General features: G+C 45.1%; 1 protein-coding gene across 4 annotated transcripts in view; it reads right to left on the bottom strand.

Moving 5' to 3' along the window:
• Window positions 1–2,332: 2,332 nt before the first annotated feature.
• The window catches only part of WWC3 (WWC family member 3), a 110,130-nt gene continuing 88,039 nt past the window's right edge, over window positions 2,333–24,423 (bottom strand). For all 4 annotated transcript variants that reach the window (XM_005228503.3, XM_059883909.1, XM_005228501.4 and 1 more), the window contains 12 exons: window positions 21,095–21,215; window positions 20,260–20,334; window positions 19,396–19,482; window positions 18,218–18,410; window positions 16,922–17,083; window positions 16,144–16,295; window positions 14,607–14,772; window positions 9,717–9,881; window positions 8,788–8,880; window positions 6,522–6,749; window positions 6,251–6,378; window positions 2,333–5,041 (listed from right to left, as the gene is read on the bottom strand). In XM_005228503.3, the coding sequence (XP_005228560.4) occupies window positions 4,975–5,041; window positions 6,251–6,378; window positions 6,522–6,749; window positions 8,788–8,880; window positions 9,717–9,881; window positions 14,607–14,772; window positions 16,144–16,295; window positions 16,922–17,083; window positions 18,218–18,410; window positions 19,396–19,482; window positions 20,260–20,334; window positions 21,095–21,215 (1,637 nt within the window). In that variant the 3' untranslated portion in view covers window positions 2,333–4,974. The remainder of the gene's footprint in view (window positions 5,042–6,250; window positions 6,379–6,521; window positions 6,750–8,787; window positions 8,881–9,716; window positions 9,882–14,606; window positions 14,773–16,143; window positions 16,296–16,921; window positions 17,084–18,217; window positions 18,411–19,395; window positions 19,483–20,259; window positions 20,335–21,094; window positions 21,216–24,423) is intronic.

Consider the following 24,423-nt stretch of genomic DNA (forward strand, 5'->3'; position numbering starts at 1 on the left):
CTGGGGAGGCCTTACAAATAGCTGTGAAAAGAAGAGAAGTGAAAAGCAAGGAGAAAAGGAAAGATATAAGCATCTGAATGCAGAGTTCCAAAGAACAGCAAGAAGAGATAAGAAAGCCTTCTTCAGTGATCAATGCAAAGAAATAGAGGAAAACAACAGAATGGGAAAGACTAGAGATCTCTTCAAGAAAATTAGAGATACCAAGGGAACATTTCATGCAAAGATGGCCTCGATAAAGGACAGAAATGGTATGGACCTAACAGAAGCAGAAGATATTAAGAAGAGGTGGCAAGAATACACAGAAGAACTGTACAAAAAAGATCTTCATGACCCAGATAATCACGATGGTGTGGTCACTCACCTAGAGCCAGATATCCTGGAATGTGAAGTCAAGTGGGCCCTAGAAAGCATCACTACAAACAAAGCTAGTGGAGGTGATGGAATTCCAGTTGAGCTATTTCAAATCCTGAAAGATGATGCTGTGAAAGTGCTGCACTCAATATGTCAGCAAATTTGGAAAACTCAGCAGTGGCCACAGGACTGGAAAAGGTCAGTTTTCTTTCCAATCCCAAAGGCAATGCCAAAGAATGCTCAAACTACCGCACAATTGCACTCATCTCACACGCTAGTAAAGTAATGCTCAAAATTTTCCAAGCCAGGCTTCAGCAATACGTGAACCATGAACGTCCAGATGTTCAAGCTGGTTTTAGAAAAGGCAGAGGAACCAGAGACCAAATTTCCAGCATCTGCTGGATCATCGAAAAAGCAAGAGAGTTCCAGACAAACATCTATTTCTGCTTTATTGACTATGCCAAAGCCTTTGTGTGGATCACAATAAACTGTGGAAAATTCTGAAAGAGATGGGAATACCAGACCACCTGACCTGCCTCTTGAGAAATATGTATGCAGGTAAGGAAGCAACAGTTAGAACTGGACATGGAACAACAGACTGGTTCCAAATAGGAAAAGGAGTATGTCAAGGCTGTATATTGTCACCCTGCTTATTTAACTTATATGCCAAGTACATCATGAGAAATGCTGGGCTGGAAGAAACACAAGCTGGAATCAAGACTGGTGGGAGAAATATCAATAACCTCAGATATGCAGATGACACCAGCCTTATGGCAGAAAGTGAAGAGGAACTCAAAAGCCTCTTGATGAAAGTGAAAGTGGAGAGTGAAAAAGTTGGCTTAAAGCTCAACATTCAGAAAACGAAGATCATGGCATCCCGTCCCATCACTTCATGGCAAATAGATGGGGAAACAGTGGAAACAGTGTCAGACTTTATTTTTGGGGGCTCCAAAATCACTGCAGATGGTGATTGCAGCCATGATATTAAAAGACGCTTACTGTTTGGAAGGAAAGTTATGACCGACCTAGATAGCATATTCAAAAGCAGAGACATTACTTTGCCAACAAAGGTCCGTCTAGTCAAGGCTATGGTTTTTCCTGTGGTCATGTATGGATGTGAGAGTTGGACTGTGAAGAAGGCTGAGCACCGAAGAATTAATGCTTTTGAACTGTGGTGTTGGAGAAGACTCTTGAGAGTCCCTTGGACTGCAAGGAGATCCTACCAGTCCATTCTGAAGGAGATCAGCCCTGGGATTTCTTTGGAAGGAATGATGCTAAAGCTGAAACTCTAGTACTTTGGCCACCTCATGCGAAGAGTTGACTCATTGGAAAAGACTCTGATGCTGGGAGGGATTGGGGGCAGGAGGAGAAGGGGACGACAGAGTATGAGACGGCTGGATGGCATCACTGACTCGATGGACTTAAGTCTGAGTGAACTCCCGGAGTTGGTGATGGACAGGGAGGCCTGGAGTGCTGCGATTCATGGGGTTGCAAAGAGTCGGACACGACTGAGTGACTGAACTGAACTGAAACATTATGATGTGATAAGGCTACTGTGCATGTCTTTCTCTCTTAGCCATACATACTGAAATGTTTCCAGCTGAACCAAGGTGGATGGGATTTGCTTCAGAAGATGGAACCAAGGACAGGAGAAAGTTTGGTGTAGACCAAACAAGATGGGCCAAGAATGATTCAATTTGAAGGGGTGAGGGAGAGGGCTTTATGTGTGTTCATTGTATTATTCTATTTTCACACCTCTACTTTTATGTTGAAAAAGCGGTTTTCAGTCACAAAGTCACGTCTGACTCTGCAACCCCATGGACTGCAGCACACCAGGCCTCCCTGTCCATCACCATCTTCCGGAGTTCGCCTAAGTTCATGTTCATTGAATCAGTGACGCCATCCAACCATCTCATCTCTTATATACATTTTTATATATTTAAGTCTATAATTATATTTTTTAAAAATCACACCATTTCCATTCTGTTTTTAAGGCAGGTTAGTTTAATTTTATAGAAGAAATACTTTCAAAAGATACAAATGACACAATTAGAACAGAGACAAAAATAGAGATGAATACTGATTATAACTTATTCCCACAACAGAAGGTTACATATTTCGGTGGTGACAGTTAAGTTACCAGATGAATGGAAGACCAAATTCCCTTTTATTTGCTGTAGTGTTCCTAAAGGACCCTGGTGGCAGACTTTGGATTGTTTCTGGACTAAACTGCTGATAAAACAAGGCAGAGGTTTCTTACCACAAGGCACAGTTATGGACAAACTTAAACATAAGAAAATACCCCTTAAGACGATAGGACTTCACTTTTTAGACATGTGGGATATTTTCCAGGGGGTGGCAGTTTTAACCAGTCAGAAGCTGCAAAATCAAGTCACGAAAGAGAAGCCAATGAGGGGACACTGTGTCCTCCTGCCTCCTCAGCTGGCCTCTATCGCTGTCCACCTGCCCCTTCTGGCCACAGACTGCCAAGCAGCAGGAAACCCATCACCTCCCCTCCTTCATCTGCCTGGCTTTTCTTTGCTTTCTTAGGATGGTCCCATTCAGGTGCAAAAGCAGACAGACTCAGGAGGGAGGGAGGGACACACAGAAAGGTGCAAGCAGCGCTCCTGGAAGTGATGTCAAAGCACAGACTGGATCTGTTTCTAGTGAGGCAAAGCAGGGATTTCTTTTTGTTTTCATTAAACTCTGGGGTGGAGAAGCACGCCAAACAAAAATCATCAGTCTCGACTGGGCAGTGACATTTATCTGCAAATCCTTGCAGGCTTTCTATACAGGCACAGTGGGTTTCCCTACGTTGCCACTTTGTAGGGCTTGAAAGTAAAAGCTGCTTCAACCCTTCAACCCAGTTAGCACTTCAAGTGGCAATGTGGCTACAGAGCGCCTAGGCAAGGTGGCTGGGACTGCCCCACTTCCGGGGAGCCATGCACCTGAAATGTACATGATTTGCTTTCCACACACCCCAGAGCCTAGCGCCAGCCAATTCGTTAGTCTCAACAGCTGGGAACAGGGAGGGCCTGCCACCATCCTGACCAATTCACTAACGCTGTCTCCTGGCATTTTTGGCAGGCACTGATGTTTTATGTGTCTCTACCTCTGTTGTGGGTATGTATATAGGGAAATAAGCAAAGGAAAAAAAGAAAAAAAAATCAAGACTAGAGGCAGAGATTCATAGCAATAAGTGGCAAGTGTGAAAAAGCATAAAGTTTTCAGCTTTACCACCACTGACAACTTTACTGTCCGTGATAGGTCAATGAAATGCTTTTACAAAATTCATTTTTAATAAATGTGAAAATGAAGGCAGATTATACAAGGGAGTGGTTACAGACTAATGGGAAAAAAGATGCTGCTGATTAAGGGGGGAGGGGAGACATTTTCAAGGGAAGGGCAGAAAGACGGTGTGGGGACGAGGGCGTTTTCTCTTACATTTTGTGTGATTCACCTCGTTTACTTCTCTGAGGCCTCATGAAGGAGAGTGCATTCCATAGATAATAAATACGTAGTAGACAAACTATACCATTTGGCATTTTATGAGGATGGTATAGTTGTATTACGTAAAGAATTTTTTTCCTCATGAGCTAGTTCTAAGATTCCTTAAGAAATATCAGGACAACTCCAGTATGGGGCGGGGGCCATCTGATTGAAAGCAAATGCTCTCCTGTGAGCCACTTGCTGGCTAGATATGGCTCCCACAGAAGTCTGCTTCCTCAAAAAAGCGCCTTGGAAGGTTCTCATGTCCGTGCTGTGACGGCTCCATCCATCAGCGGATCCACTGACTCGCTGAAAATGCACCTTCCTTCTCTCTTCATTTTCCTGCAAGCAGAGCAGAAGCTCCACCACTGCCCTCTTTGTTGGGTCTCAGTCTCAACTGGATAGGGCGGACTAGAAAGGCAGAGGCCGGGGGGGGGCGGGCTGTGTGGCTGCCGCCAGGGGCTCTAGGACCGCCTTCAGACCTGGGGCCACAGGGACACTAGGTGCCCGCAGGGCACCAGGCACTGACTTACGATTGAGCCCCTGCGTTGGCACCTGACTGAGCCCCTGCGGTGGCATCTTAAGGGAACACAAAGGGTGCCAAAGTGTACGATGTACGTGATAAATGCATGGAGGAAGAGGATTCAGCACAGTGTTTGCATTTCGGGTGTCAGACACAAAACCGGCCCCAAGTTCCATTCTACCGCGTGACAAATACTGAAGAACAAAATTCAGTCTTAAAATACATCTTAAAGTCAGTATTTTCCTTCAAGGAAAAAAAAGTACTATAAATAAATTACAATACAGTGAATTTGCCTGAACTCACTTCGTTTCTGTCTTCCAGCCTTTAAGTCAAATAAAACAGCGTTAAAAACTGTACACTCTTAACATGATAATTGTCTCTTATAAAATAACCTGTCTTCAGAGATGTCAATTTCACAACAAGGAAAAACCAAGCCCTGTTGCCGTCACTATTACAAAATATATATGTATAGATATATGTGTTTTGTTTTTTTTACAAAATGTGTATATTAATAGCTTTGCACAAATATTTTAAAGACAAATTTAGCTAGCCTAAGAACTTCATTAAAATATAACAGGCAGATAAATACTTCATGTGTACAAAGCACTACATCAAACATCATCGGCAGGCAGAGGAGGTACGTTAATCCTTGGTCTTGTAAAAAATGCTATCTTCTCCCTGGGATTGGAAAGAATAACAGGTTAGGGGTTGACGGAAATCCAACAAAATCTGGCAAGAGCATCTGCTATCAATGAGAGCTTTTCTTACTGAGAGAATGCACTGAATTTCAATTCCCAAGAGCACATCTGTTTGTATATAGATTCTCTAAATCTTTTTGCGCCGCCCTCCCAATTGTAATAGAGGTTACAAAGCCCCAAGGGTTTTTCTTCAGTAACTAGAATGGTGCCTGGTATATGGAGATGCTCAGTAAATTTTTTCTGTATGAATAAATGAAAAACTATACAAGTTCTAAATCCTAATTGACTACTCTTACATGAAAGGTCCAGAACAGGCAAACCCACAGAGGCAGAAAGGAGAATGGTGGTGGCTAGGAGCTGATGGGAGGCTGGGATGGGGAATGACTGCTTAATGGGTCAGGGTTTTCCTTCTAGGGTGATGGAAATGCTTTCAAACTGGACACATTGTGACTGTACTAAATGGCATGGAACTGTTCACTTTAAAGCGGTTAATTTTATGTTATGTGAATTTCACCTCGGCTTTGTAAAAAGCCAAACACAAAAGAAAATGGATATAACTAGGTAATTTTCCTCACATAAAAAAATAAAAACAGGGAAAGCTAGTCTATGCTATTCAAATCCAAGACAGTGGTTATTCTGGCATGGAAAATCTGGAAATGCTAATAACATTTGATTATTGCTGTGTAGTGTTTATGACAATTCACTGATACATTTCACATGTAGGATATGCAGGCTTCCCTAAATGTCTATTATGATTCAATCAAAAACTAAAAAGGCAAAGGTGATATGCGTATGTATCTAAATGTGAATCACTGTGTAGTTTACAACAGCAAACATCTGGAAAGAAGCAGGGGATAAACTGTTTAGAAGTAAATTATATCTATTAGATGAGAGATTACTACCAAAAAAGGTAACAGATGATGCAGCAATAGGGGATATTTTACTTTAAAAAAGAGCTAAATGCAAACTCCAATGCACAGTATGATTACAAGTAGCTGAAAAAAAACAGTGCTTGGGGTAAAAAAGAAGATCAAAAGAGAACTGCACAATGCTAACAGCAGTGAAGATTTCTGCTTTGTTCTCGACCTCCTGCGGGTCTTTTTCAATACTTAACTTGACTTTTTAAAACGACAAAGGGCTGACAGTAAAAAAAAGCCTGCGGGAAAGTGAGGCCCGGGCTTCTCCTCACCTGAACGTCTGCACTTGGATGGGCTCTTTGAGGTTCTGCCCACGCAGCTGGCACACCCCCTTAGAAGCCTTCTTCAGCATCTTCTCGGCTGCCTGTTCTTGATGGAAGTCAAGTTTGGTTTGTCTCGTCTGGAACAGCAACCAGCAACGCGGAGTCAACGAGAAGAACGCCGGAAGCCCACACTAGCTCCGGTGCGGGAGGGGCACCGGGAGGGGGAGAAAGTCCCGCCCGCCGGCCCGCCCCCCTCGCCCCGCCCAGGGCGCCCGCTCACCTGCCGCTCGGCCTCCCGCAGCAGGCTCCGGAAGCGCTCGTCTCGCAGCAGCCAGGCTGGCAGGTCGGTGTGGCCGCGGAGCTGGGCATCCTCCAGGCGCTGGCGCAGCTCGCGCAGGGCGCACAGCTCCTCGTTCAGCTGCCGCTGCCGCGTCCGCGACGCCTGGAGGTCCAGCTCCAGGTCTAGGGATGTGCGTGCTGCCAGTGCCGCCAGGGAGGACCTGCAGGGCTGCAGTCCAGGGAAGTTGAGCACCCCACCTCACCCCCACTCCCCACCCCCCGCGCCCTGCCAGCAGCTTCTTACCCTGGCCTGTCCCCATCTCCCGTCCCCTACTCCAGGGAAGGGGTCGCTGGAGGGGTATTTCTCAACACAACATCCATGTGGGCGACTGGGGTTCAAACCCATGTCCAAGAGCAAGCCAGTGACAGCCAACTGTCCGGTGGAAGGACCACCTTAGGTTTTGGCCCAAGTGCACAGAAATATACCCTCTCACATGGGGCAGGCAGGAGTCATCTTTCTCAAGTGATATTTGACAATATAAGTGAAAGTTAACGTGACATGAGCTTTCTTTGTTCTGACATTTGATTTTGACTTGCATTTGAAAGGCACAGGCAATGTTGTGTAGAAAGGTTTATGAGAGGAAAAAATTCTAAATAGCTAACAAGAGAAAGGGCTTTCCTGGTGGCTCAGACGGTAAAGAATCTGCCTGTAAAAGGGGAGACTCTGATTTGATCCCTTGGTCGGGAATATCCCCTGGAGAAGGGAATGGCTACCCACTCCAGTATTCTTGCCTGGGAAATTCCATGGAGAAGAGCCTGGTGGGCTACAGTCCATGAGGTTGCAAAGAGGTGACGACCACTAAGCAACTAACACTTTCACTTAACAAGAGAAAAGTGATCAAATACATTATGAGGCCAGCAGAGAACACAACCATTGAAAAAGATGAAACCTATACCAACATGGCAAAATCTTAATGATCTACTGTGTAAGGGAGAAAAAAAGCATGAAATAAACCATGTGAGGGCTTTCTGTTTAAACACACACACAATGTCAAAAAAAGTTCCTTCCCAGGGAATTCCCAGATGGTCCAGTGGTTAGGGCACCCCCCTCTCCCTCAGGTTCAATTCCTGCTGGAGAACCTAAGACTGCAAGCCACATGATGTGGCCAAACAACAAAAAACGTTCTTCCCTGTATAAGCCTGAAGTAATAAGCAAGTCTGCTGTTTTTAAGTTCTGAGAAAAGAATTTTGTACATGGAGTTGAGAGCAGTACTTCCCACTGCATGGCAAACAACCCTGGGGAAGGCAGTTAGTGCAACAAAAGCACAAATCCATGAGCCTATCTACGTTCTTCAGAGGACTGAACCACTGTATGTGTTTTACATACTCATAACACTATTTTGCACATATGCAGAAGTTAAACGCAAATATAAGTGACTTGATAAATACAAATTCATGTAAAAGCACTGCTGAATTCATAACAGAGTTCTTAACCAGGAGTGACTTAGCCACTCAGGGGACACTTGGCAACATCTGGGGATATTCTTGTTTGTCACAACTGGTGGTGGGGGGAGGCGCATGCTACTGCCAATGAGTGGGTTCAAGGCCAGAGATGGAGCTCAGCTTCCCACAGTGCACAGGACGCCCCCACGACAAAGAATGATCTAGGCCAAAATGCCAACAGCGTTGCTGTTGACAAATATGTTTGTAGCTGAATTATGTATTTTCTTATCATTCTCAGCCAACAGCTACTCTAAACGAAACCACCACAAGGAGATCTGGGAATTTATTTTTCTTTAAAAGAATCCTTCCCCAGGAAAGTAAGGGAACCACTAACTTACAAACTAAAAGTAGCAAAACTTTGTACACTGGTGTGATGTAGGGAAAAAAACTTGGTTATATAAGGATATGAAAGAAACAGTCTTATGTAGAAGAATGCTCCACATTGAAAGCCTCAAATTTTCTAAACTGTATATACTTGCTTTTCAAAAAAGAAAAAAAAATCTGATATAGGATGGCTGATTGTTTACACTATATTTTAAAATGTAAAGATCATGTATTATCTTTGATTATGACATTATCTTGGGAAACATAAATATTGGTAACATGTTAGCTTTATATACAGTTTTAAGAAATTACATCTAAGTAAAGAAGGAAATAAATATATTGCCTTTCAAATAATATAGCTAAAATATTACCTTGTCAGGCTTGTAGAAATAGCTCCCAGGGTACATATAGACTACACATTAGTCTGCGTGGGCACATACCTGCTTATAGCGAAGGGTCCGTCTTTCCAGAGTGTTTCGCACAAAGGGGGACTTCCGAGGCAGTGTGGAACTGTCACTGTCACTACGATAAAGCTGCATCAAAAAGACGAAGGTTCAGAAACACTTCCTTAAGAATTCACATGCATCATCTGTGTACTCTGAATTGGATTACTCTGTTTCTCCTGCAGGTACTCACACACCCTTAAGGCTTTTAGAGTTTTTACCAGGACTCTGGGTATCACTTAAAAGAAAACCTACACAAGAGTTTCAAGCAAAACAAAGGCAGAGCGAATAAGCGGACCAACCCTCATCCCCATTCCTCCCTTGCGTCCATCAGCCAAACCAGGTGAGGTTTCCAGGCTGATCCAGTAACACAATTTCCATCTTATCAGTGCCAGCTGCCACTTGATATGGTGGGACGCTCATGAAAGCCTGCGCTGTCCTCAGTGTTTTTCACTTTTTTATCAATCATTCTTGTCTGCTGTGTTTCTAGCTTTGGCAAGAGCTGGAGAGAACGGCGTTCCAGGAAAGAGCCCTGTTCCTGGCAGGAGGACAAGTGCACAAGACTAACACCCACTCTGCTCACCAAGGGAAAAGGCCCACTTTTAAAAAGAAAAATAAATAATGCCAGCTTCATGGGAGCCAAGACAGCCTGTATTTTATTTGGCTGTGGGTTCTTGTTTTGGGATCAGTGTATATCTGCGTGAAAGCAAAGTCCTTGCCTTCATGGCCTTATTTTCCACAGAGTTAGATTTGCTTGGGGCAAAGTGGGGAGATGAGACCAACATCGATTTCCTACTCACCCATGCATGGTGTTCCTTTAGTGGTATCATTTGTGATAAGAGATATGTCTTTTAGTATAAATAAAAAAACAAATAAAGGGGACATAAAGAAAACTTGTAGACAGGTGGCAAGGAATCCCAACTTACTCTGCAAACATACTGGCTTCGTGCTCCAGGAGAGAAAGTCTGAGAACGGACAATGGTGCTGCTCCGAACAAAGGGTGAGCCGCGGGCCCTGCGGCTGGGCCTCTCCTTCCGAAGACTCGCTACCTCTTCGGGGAAGAGATCTTCTGTGTTGGTCTCCTTGTCAACCTAGATACAATTTATTACCATGACTTTTGCTAGGACATAAGCAATCAACTCCATGTGACCCACTCTTCTGTCCTCCACATGGACTTCTACGTGGCATTTCACACTTAACACGTCCAGAATTTCTGATATTCCCTCGGCCAAGCATCTCAACCTAACTAGTTTGTTCAAGCAAAAAAAGTTTTCGTGTCATTCTGGACTCAGCTCTCTTTTATACACCCTGTATCTGGTCCAAGATCAAGTCCTGTTGGCTCTGTGTTCAAGATTAAGCATGTTGTGACCTCTTGTCATTGACTCTCCATCTGGGTCACCATCATGTTCTGCCTGCTTAGTGCAGGCTTCTCACCTGGCTCCCTGATTCCACACCTCGCTCTTCTCTTCAAATGCTTCTCAACACAGTGCCAGAGACATCCTGATAAAATTGAAGTAGGACCCTGTGATTCCACTCCTAGGTGTATACCCTAAAGACCTGAAAACAGGTGTTCAAATATTTGCACACAGATGGGTTCACAGCAGCCTTATTCAAACAGGTGAAAGATGGAAGGAGTCCAAACCTCCATGGACGGATGAGTAGATAAAAAAAATGCCCTGTACTCATACAAGGGATGAGAAGGAGGGAAGTGCTGACAGACAACGACAGTGTGCTGGGCCTTGAAAACATCAGGCTGAGTGAAAGAAGCCAGTCACAAGACGCCGTGTACTGTACGATGACATTCATTCATTCATTCATTCATTTTTACTGAAGTATAACTGGCTTACATTGTTATATTAGCTTCAGGTGTTCAAGATAGTGATTCTGTATTTTTATACATTACAAAATGATCACCATAATAAGTCTAGTTACCATCTGCCATGTTACAGTTGATACAATATTACTGACCATATGATTTCCTTATTTTATAATCTCCCTTATTTCCCTCATCCTTGCACCTCCCCCCATCCTCCACCCTGGCAACCACCAGTTTATTCTCCGTATCTATGAATCTGTTGTTGTTTTGTTATGGTTGTTCATTTGTTCAGCTTTTTTAGATGCCACATATAAGTGGCCCATAGAAGGGGAAGAAGTAGAAGCAGTGACAGATTTTATATTCTTGGGCTCCAAAATCACTGCAGATGGTGACTGCAGACATGAAATTAAAAGACACTTGCTCCTTGGAAGAAAAGCTACAACAAACCTAGACAATGTATTGAAAAGCAGAGACATCACTTTGCTGACAAAGGTCTATATAGTCAAAGCTACGGTTTTTCCAGTAGTCATGTACACATGTGAGAGCTGGACCATAAAGAAGGCTGAGTGCTGAAGAACTGATGCTTTCAAACTGTGGTGCTGGAGAAGACTCTTGAGAGTCCCTTGGACTGCAAGGAGATCAAACCAGTCAGTTTTAAAGAAAATCAACCCTGAATATTCATTGGAAGGACTGATGCTGAACCTGAAGCTTCAATACTTTGGCCACCTGATGAGAAGAACTGACTCATTGGAAAAAACGCTGATGCTGGGACAGATTGAAAGCAAAAAGAGAAAAGGATGGTAAAGGATGAGATGGTTGGATGTCTCACTGACTCAATGGACATGTATTTGAGCAAATTCCAGGAGATAGTGAAGGAAAGGAGAGCCTGGTGTGCTGTAGTCCATGGGGTTGCAAAAAGTTGGACACGACTTAGTGACTGAACAAGTGAAATCATGCAGTATATGTCTTTCTCTGTCTGATTGCTCCATTTAGCATGATAATCTCTAGGTCCATCTATGCTGTTGCAAATGACAAGATTCCCTTCTTCTTTACAGCTAATATTTAATTTCACACACACACACCACATTTTCTTTACCCATTTATTGATGGGCATTTAGGTTGTTTCTGTATCTTGGTTATTATAAATCATCCTGCAATAAACATATGAGTGCATGTATCTTTTCTATTAGCATTTTTGTTTTCTTCAGAAAAATATCCAGAAATGGAATGGCTAGGTGTATGGTAGTTCTATTTTTAATTTTTTGAAGAATCTCCATACTATTTTCCACAGTGTTCACACCAACTTACATTCCCACCAACAATGCACAAGGGTTCCCTTTTTTCTACATCCTCTCCAACGTTTATCTGTTGTCTTTGATGACAGTCCTTCTTACAGGTACATGGTGATATCTCATTGTGGTTCTGATTTACATTTCCCTAATGAAAAGCAGAGACATTACTTTGCCAACAAAGGTCCGTCTAGTCAAGGCTATGGTTTTTCCTATGGTCATGTATGGATGTAAGAGTTGGACTGTGAAGAAGGCTGAGCGCTGAAGAATTGATGCTTTTGAACTGTGGTGTTGGAGAAGACTCTTGAGAGTCCCTTGGACTGCAAGGAGATCCAACCAGTCCATTCTGAAGGAGATCAGCCCTGGGATTTCTTTGGAAGGAATGATGCTAAAGCTGAAACTCCAGTACTTTGGCCACCTCATGTGAAGAGTTGACTCATTGGAAAAGACTCTGATGCTGGGAGGGATTGGGGGCAGGAGGAGAAGGGGACATCAGAGGATGAGATGGCTGGATGGCATCACTGACTCGATGGATGTGAGTCTGAGTGAACTCCGGGAGTTGGTGATGGACAGGGAGGCCTGGCGTGCTGCAATTCATGGGGTCGCAAAGAGTCGGACACGACTGAGCGACTGAACTGAACTGAACGATTAGTGATGTTGAGCATCTTTTCATATGTCTGTTGGCCATCTGAACGTCTTCTCTGGAAAAATGTCAATTCAAGTCTTCTGCCCAGTTTTTAATCAGGTTGGTTGTTTTATTGATGTTGAGTTGTCATGAGTTCTTTGTGTATTTTGGATATTAACCCCTTGTCAGCTATAATGTTTGCAACTATCTTCTCCCATTCAGTAGGCTGTCTGTTTTCCTTATAGGCTTCTTCACTTGGCAAAAATTTTTAGTTTGATAAAGTCTCATTTGTTTATTGTTTTTATTTATCTTGCCTGAGGAGAGAAATCCTAAACTATAATGCATTGCTAAGATTAAAGTCCAAGAGCATACTACCTATGCTTTCCTCTAGGAATTTTATAGTTTCAGACTTTACATATAAGTCTTTAATCCATTTAAAAATGGAATGAGAAAGTAATCCATTTTCCCCAACACCACTTACTGAAGAGGCTGTCTTTTCTCCAGTGTATTTCCTTGCTTCCTTCCTCACAGATTAGTTAACCATATAAGTGTGGGTTTATTTCTGGGCTTTATAATCTGTTCCATTCATCTATGTGTATTTTTTTGTGCCAGTACCATACTGTTTTGCTTTCTATAGCTTTGTAGTATAGTTTGAAATCAGAGACCATGGTACCTCCAGCTCTATTCTTCTTTCTCATGGTTTGTAAAAAAACATAAAATTTACATTTTTTAGTGCACAGTTCAGTAGTATTAAATGTATTTATATTATTGTGAAAGAGACCTCCAGAACTTTTTCATCTTCCCAAACTGAACTCTGCCACCATTAAACAACAATTTCCCCATCTCTAGCCCATGGTAACCACCATTCTACTTCCTGTCTCTATAAATTTAATTACTAAATTTAGGAATCTCATGTAAGTATAATCATATAGTACTCATTCTTTTGTGACTGGCTCATTTCACTCAGCACAGTGTCTTCGAGTTTCATTCATGTGGTAGCATGTGACATGACTACCTTCCTTTTTAAAGGTAACATTCCATTGTACATATATGTCACATTTTCCTTATCCATTCATCTGTGGATGGACGTGTAGGTTGCTTCCACCTCCTGGCTACTGTGAATAATACTGCTATGAACATGGATATACATGTATCTCTTGGAGACTTTCTTTCAATTCTTTAGGATGTACATCCAGAAGTGGAATTGCTGGATCAGATGATAATTCTATCTTTAATTTCCTGAGGAACCTCTACACTGTTTTCTATAGTGGCTGCACCATTTTACAGTCCTGATCTTTGAAGATACCAATTTACATTTCTAAATGTACCCCTTTCTAAAATGAGAAATCTTTCTAAAAATGCAAGCCCTGCTTCCCTATCATTTCATCCTTCAGTAGCCCTTTTGACTACCTCCATTGCTGCTGAGTTGTACTGATTTACCCTGTCTGTTGCCCACAGGGCAGGACTTGCCATCTGTTTCTTTGCTGCTGCATCTGCAATGCCTAGCAGCTACCACGAGCACAGGCTGAGAGAGAATGCAAATGTGGTTGAAGAACTAGCGACTGAGGAATCCAGGTGAAGGAGTTAAAAGTATCTACTGTACTATTCTAGCAGCTTCTCTATAGATTCAAAGTGCTTCAAAATGAAAAGTTGCGGGAGGAAGAGACATTAAGCAAGCCACTCCCCTGACTTGGACCAATGCTTGTAAAGGTCTGAGAAAGCTGGATGCTGGCAATGACTGGTAGCTATGCCCAGAGCATCTCCTCCTGAGGCACTGTTCTTAATGTCACAAATGGAAAATAACTACAAGTGTCCAAAACCATAGGGACCCATGAAATATCCCAAGCCACACATGACCCTGAAGATGGGAATGGGTCATCATCAGATGGCTCATGAATGAGTAAAAATCCAACCTTTTTAGTTTAAAGAAGACAAATGTTTCCATAGGACTTGCTGTTTACAGATGCAAGGGCATTTGCTTGGCTTCCCTCATGTGGGATACACACTCCCCCATCCAGGGCAGTGCCCGGTACTGTCACGCAAAACATTAAGGGATCCATCATATCCCTTGACCTTTTCTACTTACCTTAAGAGCTGGAGGCTGAAGTTTCTCGGGGCTGTAAGGATCTGCCTGGCCAGCAAACGTGTGTCCATGGATGGAGTCAACACCAACGCAGCAGGGCTCTGGGTGCGGGGGGCTGGTCTGGGCACAGCTGCTACAGCCACTGTCTACCGAGTCTGCCTGCCAACTCCTGCAGGTGGACATGGCAAAAGCCCTCAAAATGTTCATCAAGGACTGAGTTCACTGCTGCACTTAGAGCACTGTAGCAGAGATGCTCAATATTTGCTTCTGATGACTGAAGATGGGTACTTTTCTCATAAAGTGAAAGGCATTTAGGTTCTCTAGGGAAGACAGAGTGCTATGAGGCCTTTCATCTAGAGGGTCTGTCTGTCTGTCTCGCCCAGTTGCAGTCATTGAAGATGCCAGGACCCTGGGACCACCTCTCTGAGTCCTCTCAGCTTCCTGCCCATCCCTGAGCCCACCTCTCTGCCGTGCACTTTCCCTCCCGAAAATAAACTCCTTTTGAAAATAAACCCTGAGAAAGCTATTAGGAAGAAGTAGCAAGCTTTGGAAACATGCTCTTTATGGAAAAACGTGGAAGTAAAGCAATAAGAAAGTGCCTCCGGAAAGGATCTGCCAGAAAGCGATATACTCATGGTGCCGCTCCTCTGAGTGATTCCTCTACTAAAGACACATCTGCCCTAGTCAAGCATTTGCCCACAGGCAGCTCTGGGTAAGATGTAAAGGGGCATCACATGATTCTATTTAAATGAAATGCCCAGAACAAGCAAATCCTTGGAGATGGCATGGAGATGGGCAGTGGCCAGGGGCTGAGAGGACTGCTAATGGGGATGGGGTTTCCTTTTGGCAGGATGAAAATGCTCTAAAGTTGCCTGTGGCTTTGGGGGCATAATTGTGTGCCTGTATTAAAATCCACCGAACTGTGTACACTTAAAGGGGTGACTGTATGGTAGGGAGATTGAAATGTGAAAGTCAAAGTCACTTAGTCATGTCTGACTCTTTGAGATCCTATGGACTGTAGCCCACCAGGCTCCTCTGTCCATGAGGATTCTTCAAGCAAGAATACTGGAGTGGGTAGCCATTCTCTTCTCCAGGCAATCTTCCTGACCTAGGGAATGAACCTGGGTCCCTTGCATTGCTGGCAGATTCTTTACTGTCTGAGCCACCAGGGAAGCCCTGGTAGGGAGACTGTGTCCCAGTAAAGCAGTTAATAAAGAAAAAAAACAGAATTTTAAAGATCTATCATATCCAATCTTGGCAGAGGGAGCCCTCAACAGTTCCCTCACTTTAAGAAAATTCAGGAATAGGAAGAAAGGTGAAAAGCCTGTGCCTACAGCTAGAGTCAAAATATGGCCAAACAAACAAACAAACAAAAATATGGCCTTCATGAAAACAACCACACGACCCCCTCATGAGAATCCCAACTTCTGCGCAAAGGTATCCAAGAGTCGCCCAGCACATTCTACAGAAACTAACCTGTAGCTGCTTCACTCCAGGAAGATGAGCTGCGTCTTTCTCAGGGGCTGCCGGCCACACTCACCTCTCAGACACGGCCTCAGCCTGCTCCTCCTTGCGTTCCATCTCCAGGATCTCCTCCTCTGTGTACTCCAGCTTCACGCGCTCCTCGGCCAGCTCTCTCTCTACTGCCTGCAGCTGCGCTGTGGTTCTCGCCAGCAGCACCGTCACTGCGTCCTGCAGGATGAAAGGGATGACGCTGAGAAGCAACTGAGGCCAGTGGTGTGTGGTGGCAAAACGGAAAGCCTGTGGGAGCACCCTACTACCCTGCCCAGCTGGCAGCCATCCAGTGGCCATCCCCAGCTGCCCTCCAGTGAGAAGCACCTCAGCCCTGGTTGACAGAAAGTCAGTAACTTGGCCTTTTTAGGGAGCTCTGAAAATTCAAATTTTAAAGCTACTAACGCATCACTTATGATCAAGAACACGCTGCATTAAAAAAACATTATCCTGAACAGCCACATGCATCACTATGTGCTCAGCTGCTCAGTGGGTGAGTCAGCAGGGTCTTCTCTGAAACAAACGTGTGTGTGCTAAGTCACTTCAGTTGTGTTCGACTCTTTGCAACCCCATGGACTATAGCCTGCCAGGCTCCTCTGTCCATGGGATTCTCCAGGCAAGCGTACTGGAGTGGGTTGGCATGCTCTCCTCTAGGGGAGCTTCTTGACCCAGGGATTGAACTCAGGTCTCCTGCATTGCTGGCAGATTCTTTACTGTCTGAGCCACCAGGGAAGTCCATGTTTACATAGCTGTTTCTTAGAAACAATGTCCCCAGGAAGAGCCTGTCTCAAAGCTGGGCCACCTACTGTCTTCCTGCAAGCAGCCAGTGTCAGGTCCTGGGCGGCACAGTCTCCTGGCCGCTCCTCCTCCCGCCGCGGTGGCTCGGGGCCAGTGAACACCTGGACTGAGTACCATCGCAGCTGCATCTCGCTCGAATCATAATCGGTCAGGTTAATCTGAGCAATGCCCTGCAAGGTGTTTAAAGGAAAAAAAAGCACAACAGGTCTTGAATGACTGCATCTTAACAACCGACAAGCATCAAATAAAGTCACCCTTTAATGTTAACCACAAAGGCCACACAATTTTCCACTGCTATTCAAAGACTGCATGCATGCATGCTACGTCACTTCAGTTGTGTCCGACCCTTTGTGACCCCATAGACTGTAGCCCCCCAGGCTCCTCTGTCCATGGGAGTTTTCAGGCAAGAATACTGGAGTGGGTTGTCATTTCCTTCTCCAGGGGATCTTTCTGACCCAGGTATAGAACCCATGTTTTTTTAAGTCTCCTGCATTAAGCAGGCAGATTCTTTACCACTAGCGCCACCAGGGAAGCCTAAAAAGGCTGCAGTGAAATGAAAGTCTTCACAAAGGATCTAATGGGGGCAGCTCCTTGCTTGCAGGTTCAGCTCAATCAGAACGTGCTAGGAGGGGAAGTAGGGCAGAGAACAGACAAGATGAAGTGGTGGGTCAGGCTCAGGGTATGCCACTTAGAAGAGCCAGTGATTCTCACAGGGATTTTTAAAAAAAGGTTGGTGGAACTCTTCTCTAATTCTGACACTGATGGAGTGGGACTAAGGGGGAAAATTCCAACATTGGGAAGAAAGCAGCCTGGTTTCCAAGCCCCGCCCTATCTGCCTAGGTAAAGATGGATAGTTGATTCACCTGGTTCCAAGGTTGCTAGATAAAATACTGCGCATCTGGGTGAACTGTCATTTCAAATAAACAGCGTATTTAAAAAAATATATATCAATTCTGTCCCAAATATTACATGGGACATACTTATACTAAAAGGGATCCATAGTTTATTTGAAATTCAAATGTAACCGACCATCCTATAGTTCTATCTGCCGAGTTTATCAGACCTATTTATTAGTTCCTGTGACTGAAGATGGGGATACTGCAGAAGTGGTTACGCAGACGTTTTACAAGTATTCATTGAGATAATACACAAGTACAAAACACTTGACAAGATAAGGGGTTTTATCACCCCTTTTTCTCCTCCCTGCGACAGAGATCCTTTGACAGCGGCACAATTCATCAGTGTCCCACCCTGGGACTCAGGCAGGTGGGGAGGGAGGGGGCAGGGGCAGGGAGGGGCCGTACCAGCAGTTCCTCCTGCAGTTGCGGGTTCACGGAGCACACGTATAACTGAAGAGACTTCAACGTCACCATGCTTGAATGCACAGGGATTCTGAACACTTCATTAAATACCAGGGGGGCTTGCAATTCCAGAGCCTTCGAGCAGTAAGTGTTTGGCGTGCTGGAGTCAAGCGGGGGCAGATAGACACGGATGTGTCTGCAACCGAGAGAGGGAGGAAAAAAGCGGATGGAGGCAGCATTTACTGAAACAGCTGCATGGGACACGCGTGGATCACAGAAGCGTGCAGATACGCCACCTAGTTTCACTGCCCATACGCAGAGTTTTACTGTCTTTTGGAGGAGATTCTTTTTGTCAACTAAGAATAAGGCCAAAGAACTTACAAGCCCCTAGAGATCAGGGGGAGAAAACCCACTCACAAAGGAAAGACTTCCAGGTCAGTGGTTAGGACTTGAGAGGGACTCAAGTGGACATTCTGCTTTCACCATCTTTGTGGGAAAAAATCTGGCCGGATCTCTCCACGGCCCCTTGGCTCCCTCTCCAAGCTCTGCCTGCCGCACCAGGCTGTGCTCCCTGCCCTGTTCACCCCCGGTGTGGAAGCTGGCACCCAGGAGACGCTCAAGCATCAGTGGATGCTGCAAACCGTCAGCCACCCAAAACCAGGCTGCTTCCAAGGGCTTTGCAAGGCCAGTCTGCGAAGATGACTCATGGAAGGGGAGGGCGCCATCTGGCCTGAACGCCCATCACAGGGGGGCTCACCCACCTGGCTAAGTGGGACTCCCCCTCCCAGCGTTCAAGCACCCATCTTCCTGCTGGGGACAACTCGAATTCCCTTCTCCCAGTTCAGGCACCTCATCTGGTCTCAAGAGACAAGTGTGGCCATGTCACCACCAAGCCTTGTGACCAGGAGAGACATCTTAAGCTCAAAGGCTACCAATGAAGGGCACACAGCCCTTTCTCATCATGGCCACACACATAAGCAGACTGGCTCCATGAATGCCACCTGCTTCCAATAGTAAACCAGCCTCTTCTTAAAACTTAAAATCTTTTATATTTCAGGCAGACATGCCCTGGCGTCTTATTCTGAATTCAGGTTCTAAAACAGTCTTTTCCCCTGCCCAAACAGCCAAGAAGCACAGGTTAGCCAGCGGTGTGGTGTGGAGGAGGGCCTGGGAAAGCTTACATTTTGCAGTCTTCCTTTACCATCAGCCCAGCAAAGTTCTTCAGTTGGAGTACGTTCACAAGGAGACACTCATTGGCCCTGTCAAGCCTGGAAAATAAAACACGAGTTCACAGACTGCAAACTCCCTGAGGTGGACAAATCCTTCTGGTGCAACTACCACAGTGGCCCTCACCACACTCCGAGGAGACCGGTGTGAAGTCTGAGGACATTTCTTACTGCCACACCAAGTGTATGTGTGTGGGGGGGTGGCGGCTACTGGATCTTGGTGCCACTGAACACTCCAGAGTGCACAGGATGGGCCCCAACCAAGAACAACCCAGCTCCAAGGTCATGAGCGCCGACACTGAGAAACACTCGACTAGGATGACAAGAGTGAGCAAAAGAAAGCTGCTGGGATGTGAACATCCTGCCTTACTCCTCTGAGAACAGAAACTGTAACCCGGGGACTTTCCTGGTGGTCCAGTGGCTAAGACTCCATGCTCTCAGTGCAGGAGGCCAGAGTTTGATCCCTGGCCAGGGAACTAGATTCCACATGCTGCAACCAAGAATTTGCATGCCACAACTAAAGAACCTGCATCCACAATGAAGACCTGTTACAGTCAAATAAGTAAATAATTTTTTTTTTAAAAAAGAAAGAAACTGTAACTAGAATCTCAAACGTTTTGCATTGCAAAGCACCCAGCTCCCCGGGCTACACAGGGTGACAGTCCCCAGCTGTGACTTGGTGTCGGGGGACAGCAATGGAGCTGCTTACTCAGGTCCCTTTATCCCTCTAGGCCTGTGGGCGGAGCTCTGAGTTGGTGGGCGGGCCCCAATCTACCCATCATCTTCACGATCCACAGGGAAAGAGTCTTCTGTACTCACAGAAATCCAACATGGATCTGGGGCCCCTCGTTACTGCAAGCATCTCCACGAACAGGCTCGTCAGCATCCTCACTCCTGAACACAATCAGAAAAGGAACCATTACCCCAAGGGGACGTGGTTACTGTGGGCTCAGCAGAAACTCCTGCTAGGAGTGCTTCTTAGTGAGAGGGGCTTTATTAAGTGGGGACTGAAATAAATGCTCTACACTGAATGAAAGGACACAGCAGGTCCCCAGGATCCATGATGCCATCGCCCAGGGTGCCTGCCGACCAGGTGGTATTTCTGAAAAAATAACTGCATACCTCTGAAGACCACATGTGATGTTTAGGACAAAGTTCAAAAACACGTCCTTTAAAATGCTACACAATAAATGAGATGCATACAGATACCCGAGGCGAAATAAATGACATCAAAGGTCTCAAACAAAATAAAGCCCAGAATTGTTCTGCCCTTGCAAAGTAATTCCTTGAGCTGAGGAAAGTGGGAGGGATGGCGAGGCATGGACATTCATTTCAAGTAAACATCCTTTCTAGAAAAAAGCAGGTGTCTCTCACACACTGATTCTCCTTTTCCAGCTCTACTGGGCTTGTGCCTTTCACTGCCCCCCGCCCAGGGCTGGAGAGAGAGCAGTCGTCCTAGAAACAGGGAGCCAGGCCAGTCCCCAGACACCACCCAGGAGCAGAGGGGTTTCCTGGGAATGCTAAGAGCCCTCTCCTGGGTGGAGAGAAAGTAGAAGAGCTGCACCCCACAGACACACACAGTGTCAAGCCAGACACGTATGGGCAGGGCTGTCTTTCGGGAAGTCAGCCCAGGGAGGGGAGGTCAGCTTCTAACCTTTTGTTGGGAGGTTCAAACACGCCGCTGTCGCTGGCCAGGGAGTAATCAGACAGGCAGATGGACATGCGGCACGGTCTGTGCTCCAGCCTCTGGGCGCTGTCTTCTCGAAGGGTCACTACTGTAAGCAAGAGACGTGGCAGGGCTCAGGAGGTGACGGTGCAGGAGGCCAGGTCACAGCACAGACGAAGCACAAAGCAGCAGAGACAGGCCAGCGTGTGCACAGATGTGTGCTTAACCACACTCTGCTCGAGAACCTTCTGATAATGAAAACTGGAAGATACGGGCTTCCGGCTACTTCTTTAAAAGCTCTTTAAATGACCATAAATCTCCTTTCACCTCCTTAATGAGCACACAGGACAGAAGGTGGTGGGAAGGCCCTGGGCACGGTGGCACTCTGAGAGAGTGTCAGGGAGAGAGATCACTCAGGCATGAAGCATAGCGAGTTCTCTGAGAGCTGGGAGGGTCAGTGTTTCCTCTTTGATGCTGCCTGGTAGTCTCCATGCTTCATACAAGAAATGTGGACTACACTGCCTCACAATCGCAAAACAGAATTAAAAAAAAAATCATCAAAATCATCCCTAAAAAAACGTAGTGACTTTCAAGTCAGAGGATATACAGATGCAACCCAGACTTGGCCTTTGTCAATGTCTCCGTGGCCCCTTTTTCTGACTACAGCATCCTCCTCAGCAGTCCTGGGGACAGACTGGCTTCCAGAAGGGTCTCCTGGGATTAGACAGTCTCATCACTGAGCAGCTTTACTTTTGTCTCAGACCTACTTTAACCAAGAGCCACTGACATTCTCCCCTTAACCATTTCATTTCATCAAGTCCTTCTGCTCTTTCCCTCACAGCACCAAGTGCCCTCTGCTGAATGTGACAATGGACACAGGAGCCTCCACGCTTTCAAGAGAGGCACACGTGGTTAGAACACAGGATTAAACCATGAAGCCCCAACTGAGCCTCACTCTGGCATCATGATGCCTCTTGTTAGTCACGCAGGTCCCTCTGGTCTCTCTACTTTGCTTCAGGCATCTAAGCTCTAGAAATTGAAATTTTAGATATCTGCGCATCCCTAAGTTTAGGGAATTTCTCAACAAAATTTCTCACAAAATTTCTCTCATTGCGATGAAAATGTACGAAGAGAGAAATGAAATGAAAGGCTTAATCCTCAGTGATCTCAAGCTTAGTGCATTCCCTCAGTCCACCAATGACCAACTCTCTTTTCAACCAAATTATTAATTCACAGAACAATTAAACCCAAACACATTCAGTGGGGTGCAAAACAGATGGGGGTGTCTGTGGCTTTGGTCTCACGATGTTAACTGCAGACAAAAGCAGACAAAAGCTGATCTTCCAAAGGCATGCAACACCCATCTTAGGGGCCACCAGCTCCGCCTCAGTCAGAGGCAAAAACTGACTCAGTCCCAGGGTGGCTGGAGGTATTGACTCACACATCATAGATCACCAATCCCAAGTCCAGCTCTGTTCATCATCCCTGCCCCATGGAAGAAACCAAAGCCCCCAGGTCTGAACTGCAGATGGAAGCCCTCAGGTTGCTGCATGGAACCCCAGAAAACACAACTGCTCACTACTTCCATTCCCAGTTCTGTCACTCGGCCTTACACATCTTTAAGGAAGTAACACCATGCAACAATCCAGTCAAATTCCAGGCAACCTGGTAACGTGACTCTGACAAAATTTCTCTCATTGCAATGAAGATGGATGAAGAGAGAAAGGAAATGAAAGGCCTAATCCTCAGTGATCGAAAGCTTAGTGCATTCATGGAGCAACCGGATGCAGGAGTTGACAGAAGAAGGAAGTCACTCATCTGTCGCCCTGAGTGAGAAAAAAGCACATGGCAGACCCCACACTACATACCCCAACCGTCTGCTCTCGGGCTTCAAGGCAACAATGGGACAGTGGGGAGCAGCCAATGAAGTAAGGAATAAACAGTCTTCTTCACATTGATTTTTAAAGCCCCTGAACTTTTCATCATGAAACACAGACTGACAGACACTGAGACCTAAGGACAACAATACCATTTGACAAAAAGTAGGAAAGTATAAGGAAAATCACACTATGGGCAAAGCTGCCAGCTGACATACTAAAATCATGGAAGGGTTAAAGTCTAGGGGGAAAGGAAAGGAGGAAAAAACACTTCAAGCTTTTAAGAAAGTTCTTACACCACTTTCATAGCCAGATGAATACCACTGAAATGACAATAATAAGAGTAACTGTTGAGCTACTTTAAAGGACAGCTATGAGCTATGTCCTTCCTGACCATGCCTTGACCATCCTAAATACATTGATTCACTGAACAAAGATGTGACACAGCCTGACCAGCAAGGCAAAGGCAAGTCCAAGGTCACTTACAGTGAACGTTTCTGTCGAGCCGCATGAAAAAAGAGATAAAAAAGTAGAAAGTGAAAGCACTGTAGAAGTTAAGCCAACAATTTTAAACAGGATAAAGAATGTAATAAAAACATCAATGAACAGATGAATAAAGTAAAAATATTTATGGATTTACATTAGCAAATACCAGTGGGAATGAAAATAGGAATGGATTTCAAAATCATGACACATCTGACTTTTAAAATCTGGGGAAGATAAAACTGTAGTAAACATGTAAAAACTGCTGAAGATGACCATTTATTTTCCCCCTCCCCTGTCCCACTTTTGGTCTCCTCACACTGATTTAAATCACAATGGGTGATTGTGAATTTTGTGTAACTAAAATTTTATCTTGCTAAAGGTTGCTTGAGTCAAACTTAAAACACGTAGTGTTACTAGACTGGAGACCACAGGGAACTACGTGACCTCGGGCATCATAAATGAGGGGCGGGGTTAACATAATGAGTACTGAAATCTTCACCAACTTTATGAAGCTGCGATGACTCTAGGCTTGGGCATTCCCAAAGATCAAGGGAGGCCAGGAGTTATCCATTGTCCATGCCTCAAGCTGCTTACCCAACCCAGCCCTCACGGAGCACCCAACAGGACCCATTCATGTAGACAAATACTTCTAGTTTGTAAGTGGTATTTGTAATTTGAGTGTGTGCTAAATTGCTTCAGTCGTGTCTGGCTCTGTGTGACCCTATGGACTGTAGCCTGCTGTCCATGGGATTCTCCAGGCAAGAATACTGGAGTGGGTTGCCATGCCCTCCTCCAGGAGATCTTCCTGACCCAGGGATTGAACCCATGTCTCTAATCTCCTGCATTGGCAGGTGGGGTCTTTACCACTAGTGCCACCTATAAAGTGCTTATAATTTAATTAATTTGTAATCTGAGTAATTCTACTCAGTGTCAGATACGAATACACCACCAGAT

The sequence above is a fragment of the Bos taurus genome, chromosome X, assembly GCF_002263795.3.
Source record: "Bos taurus isolate L1 Dominette 01449 registration number 42190680 breed Hereford chromosome X, ARS-UCD2.0, whole genome shotgun sequence".
NCBI classification, from domain to species: Eukaryota; Metazoa; Chordata; class Mammalia; order Artiodactyla; family Bovidae; genus Bos; species Bos taurus.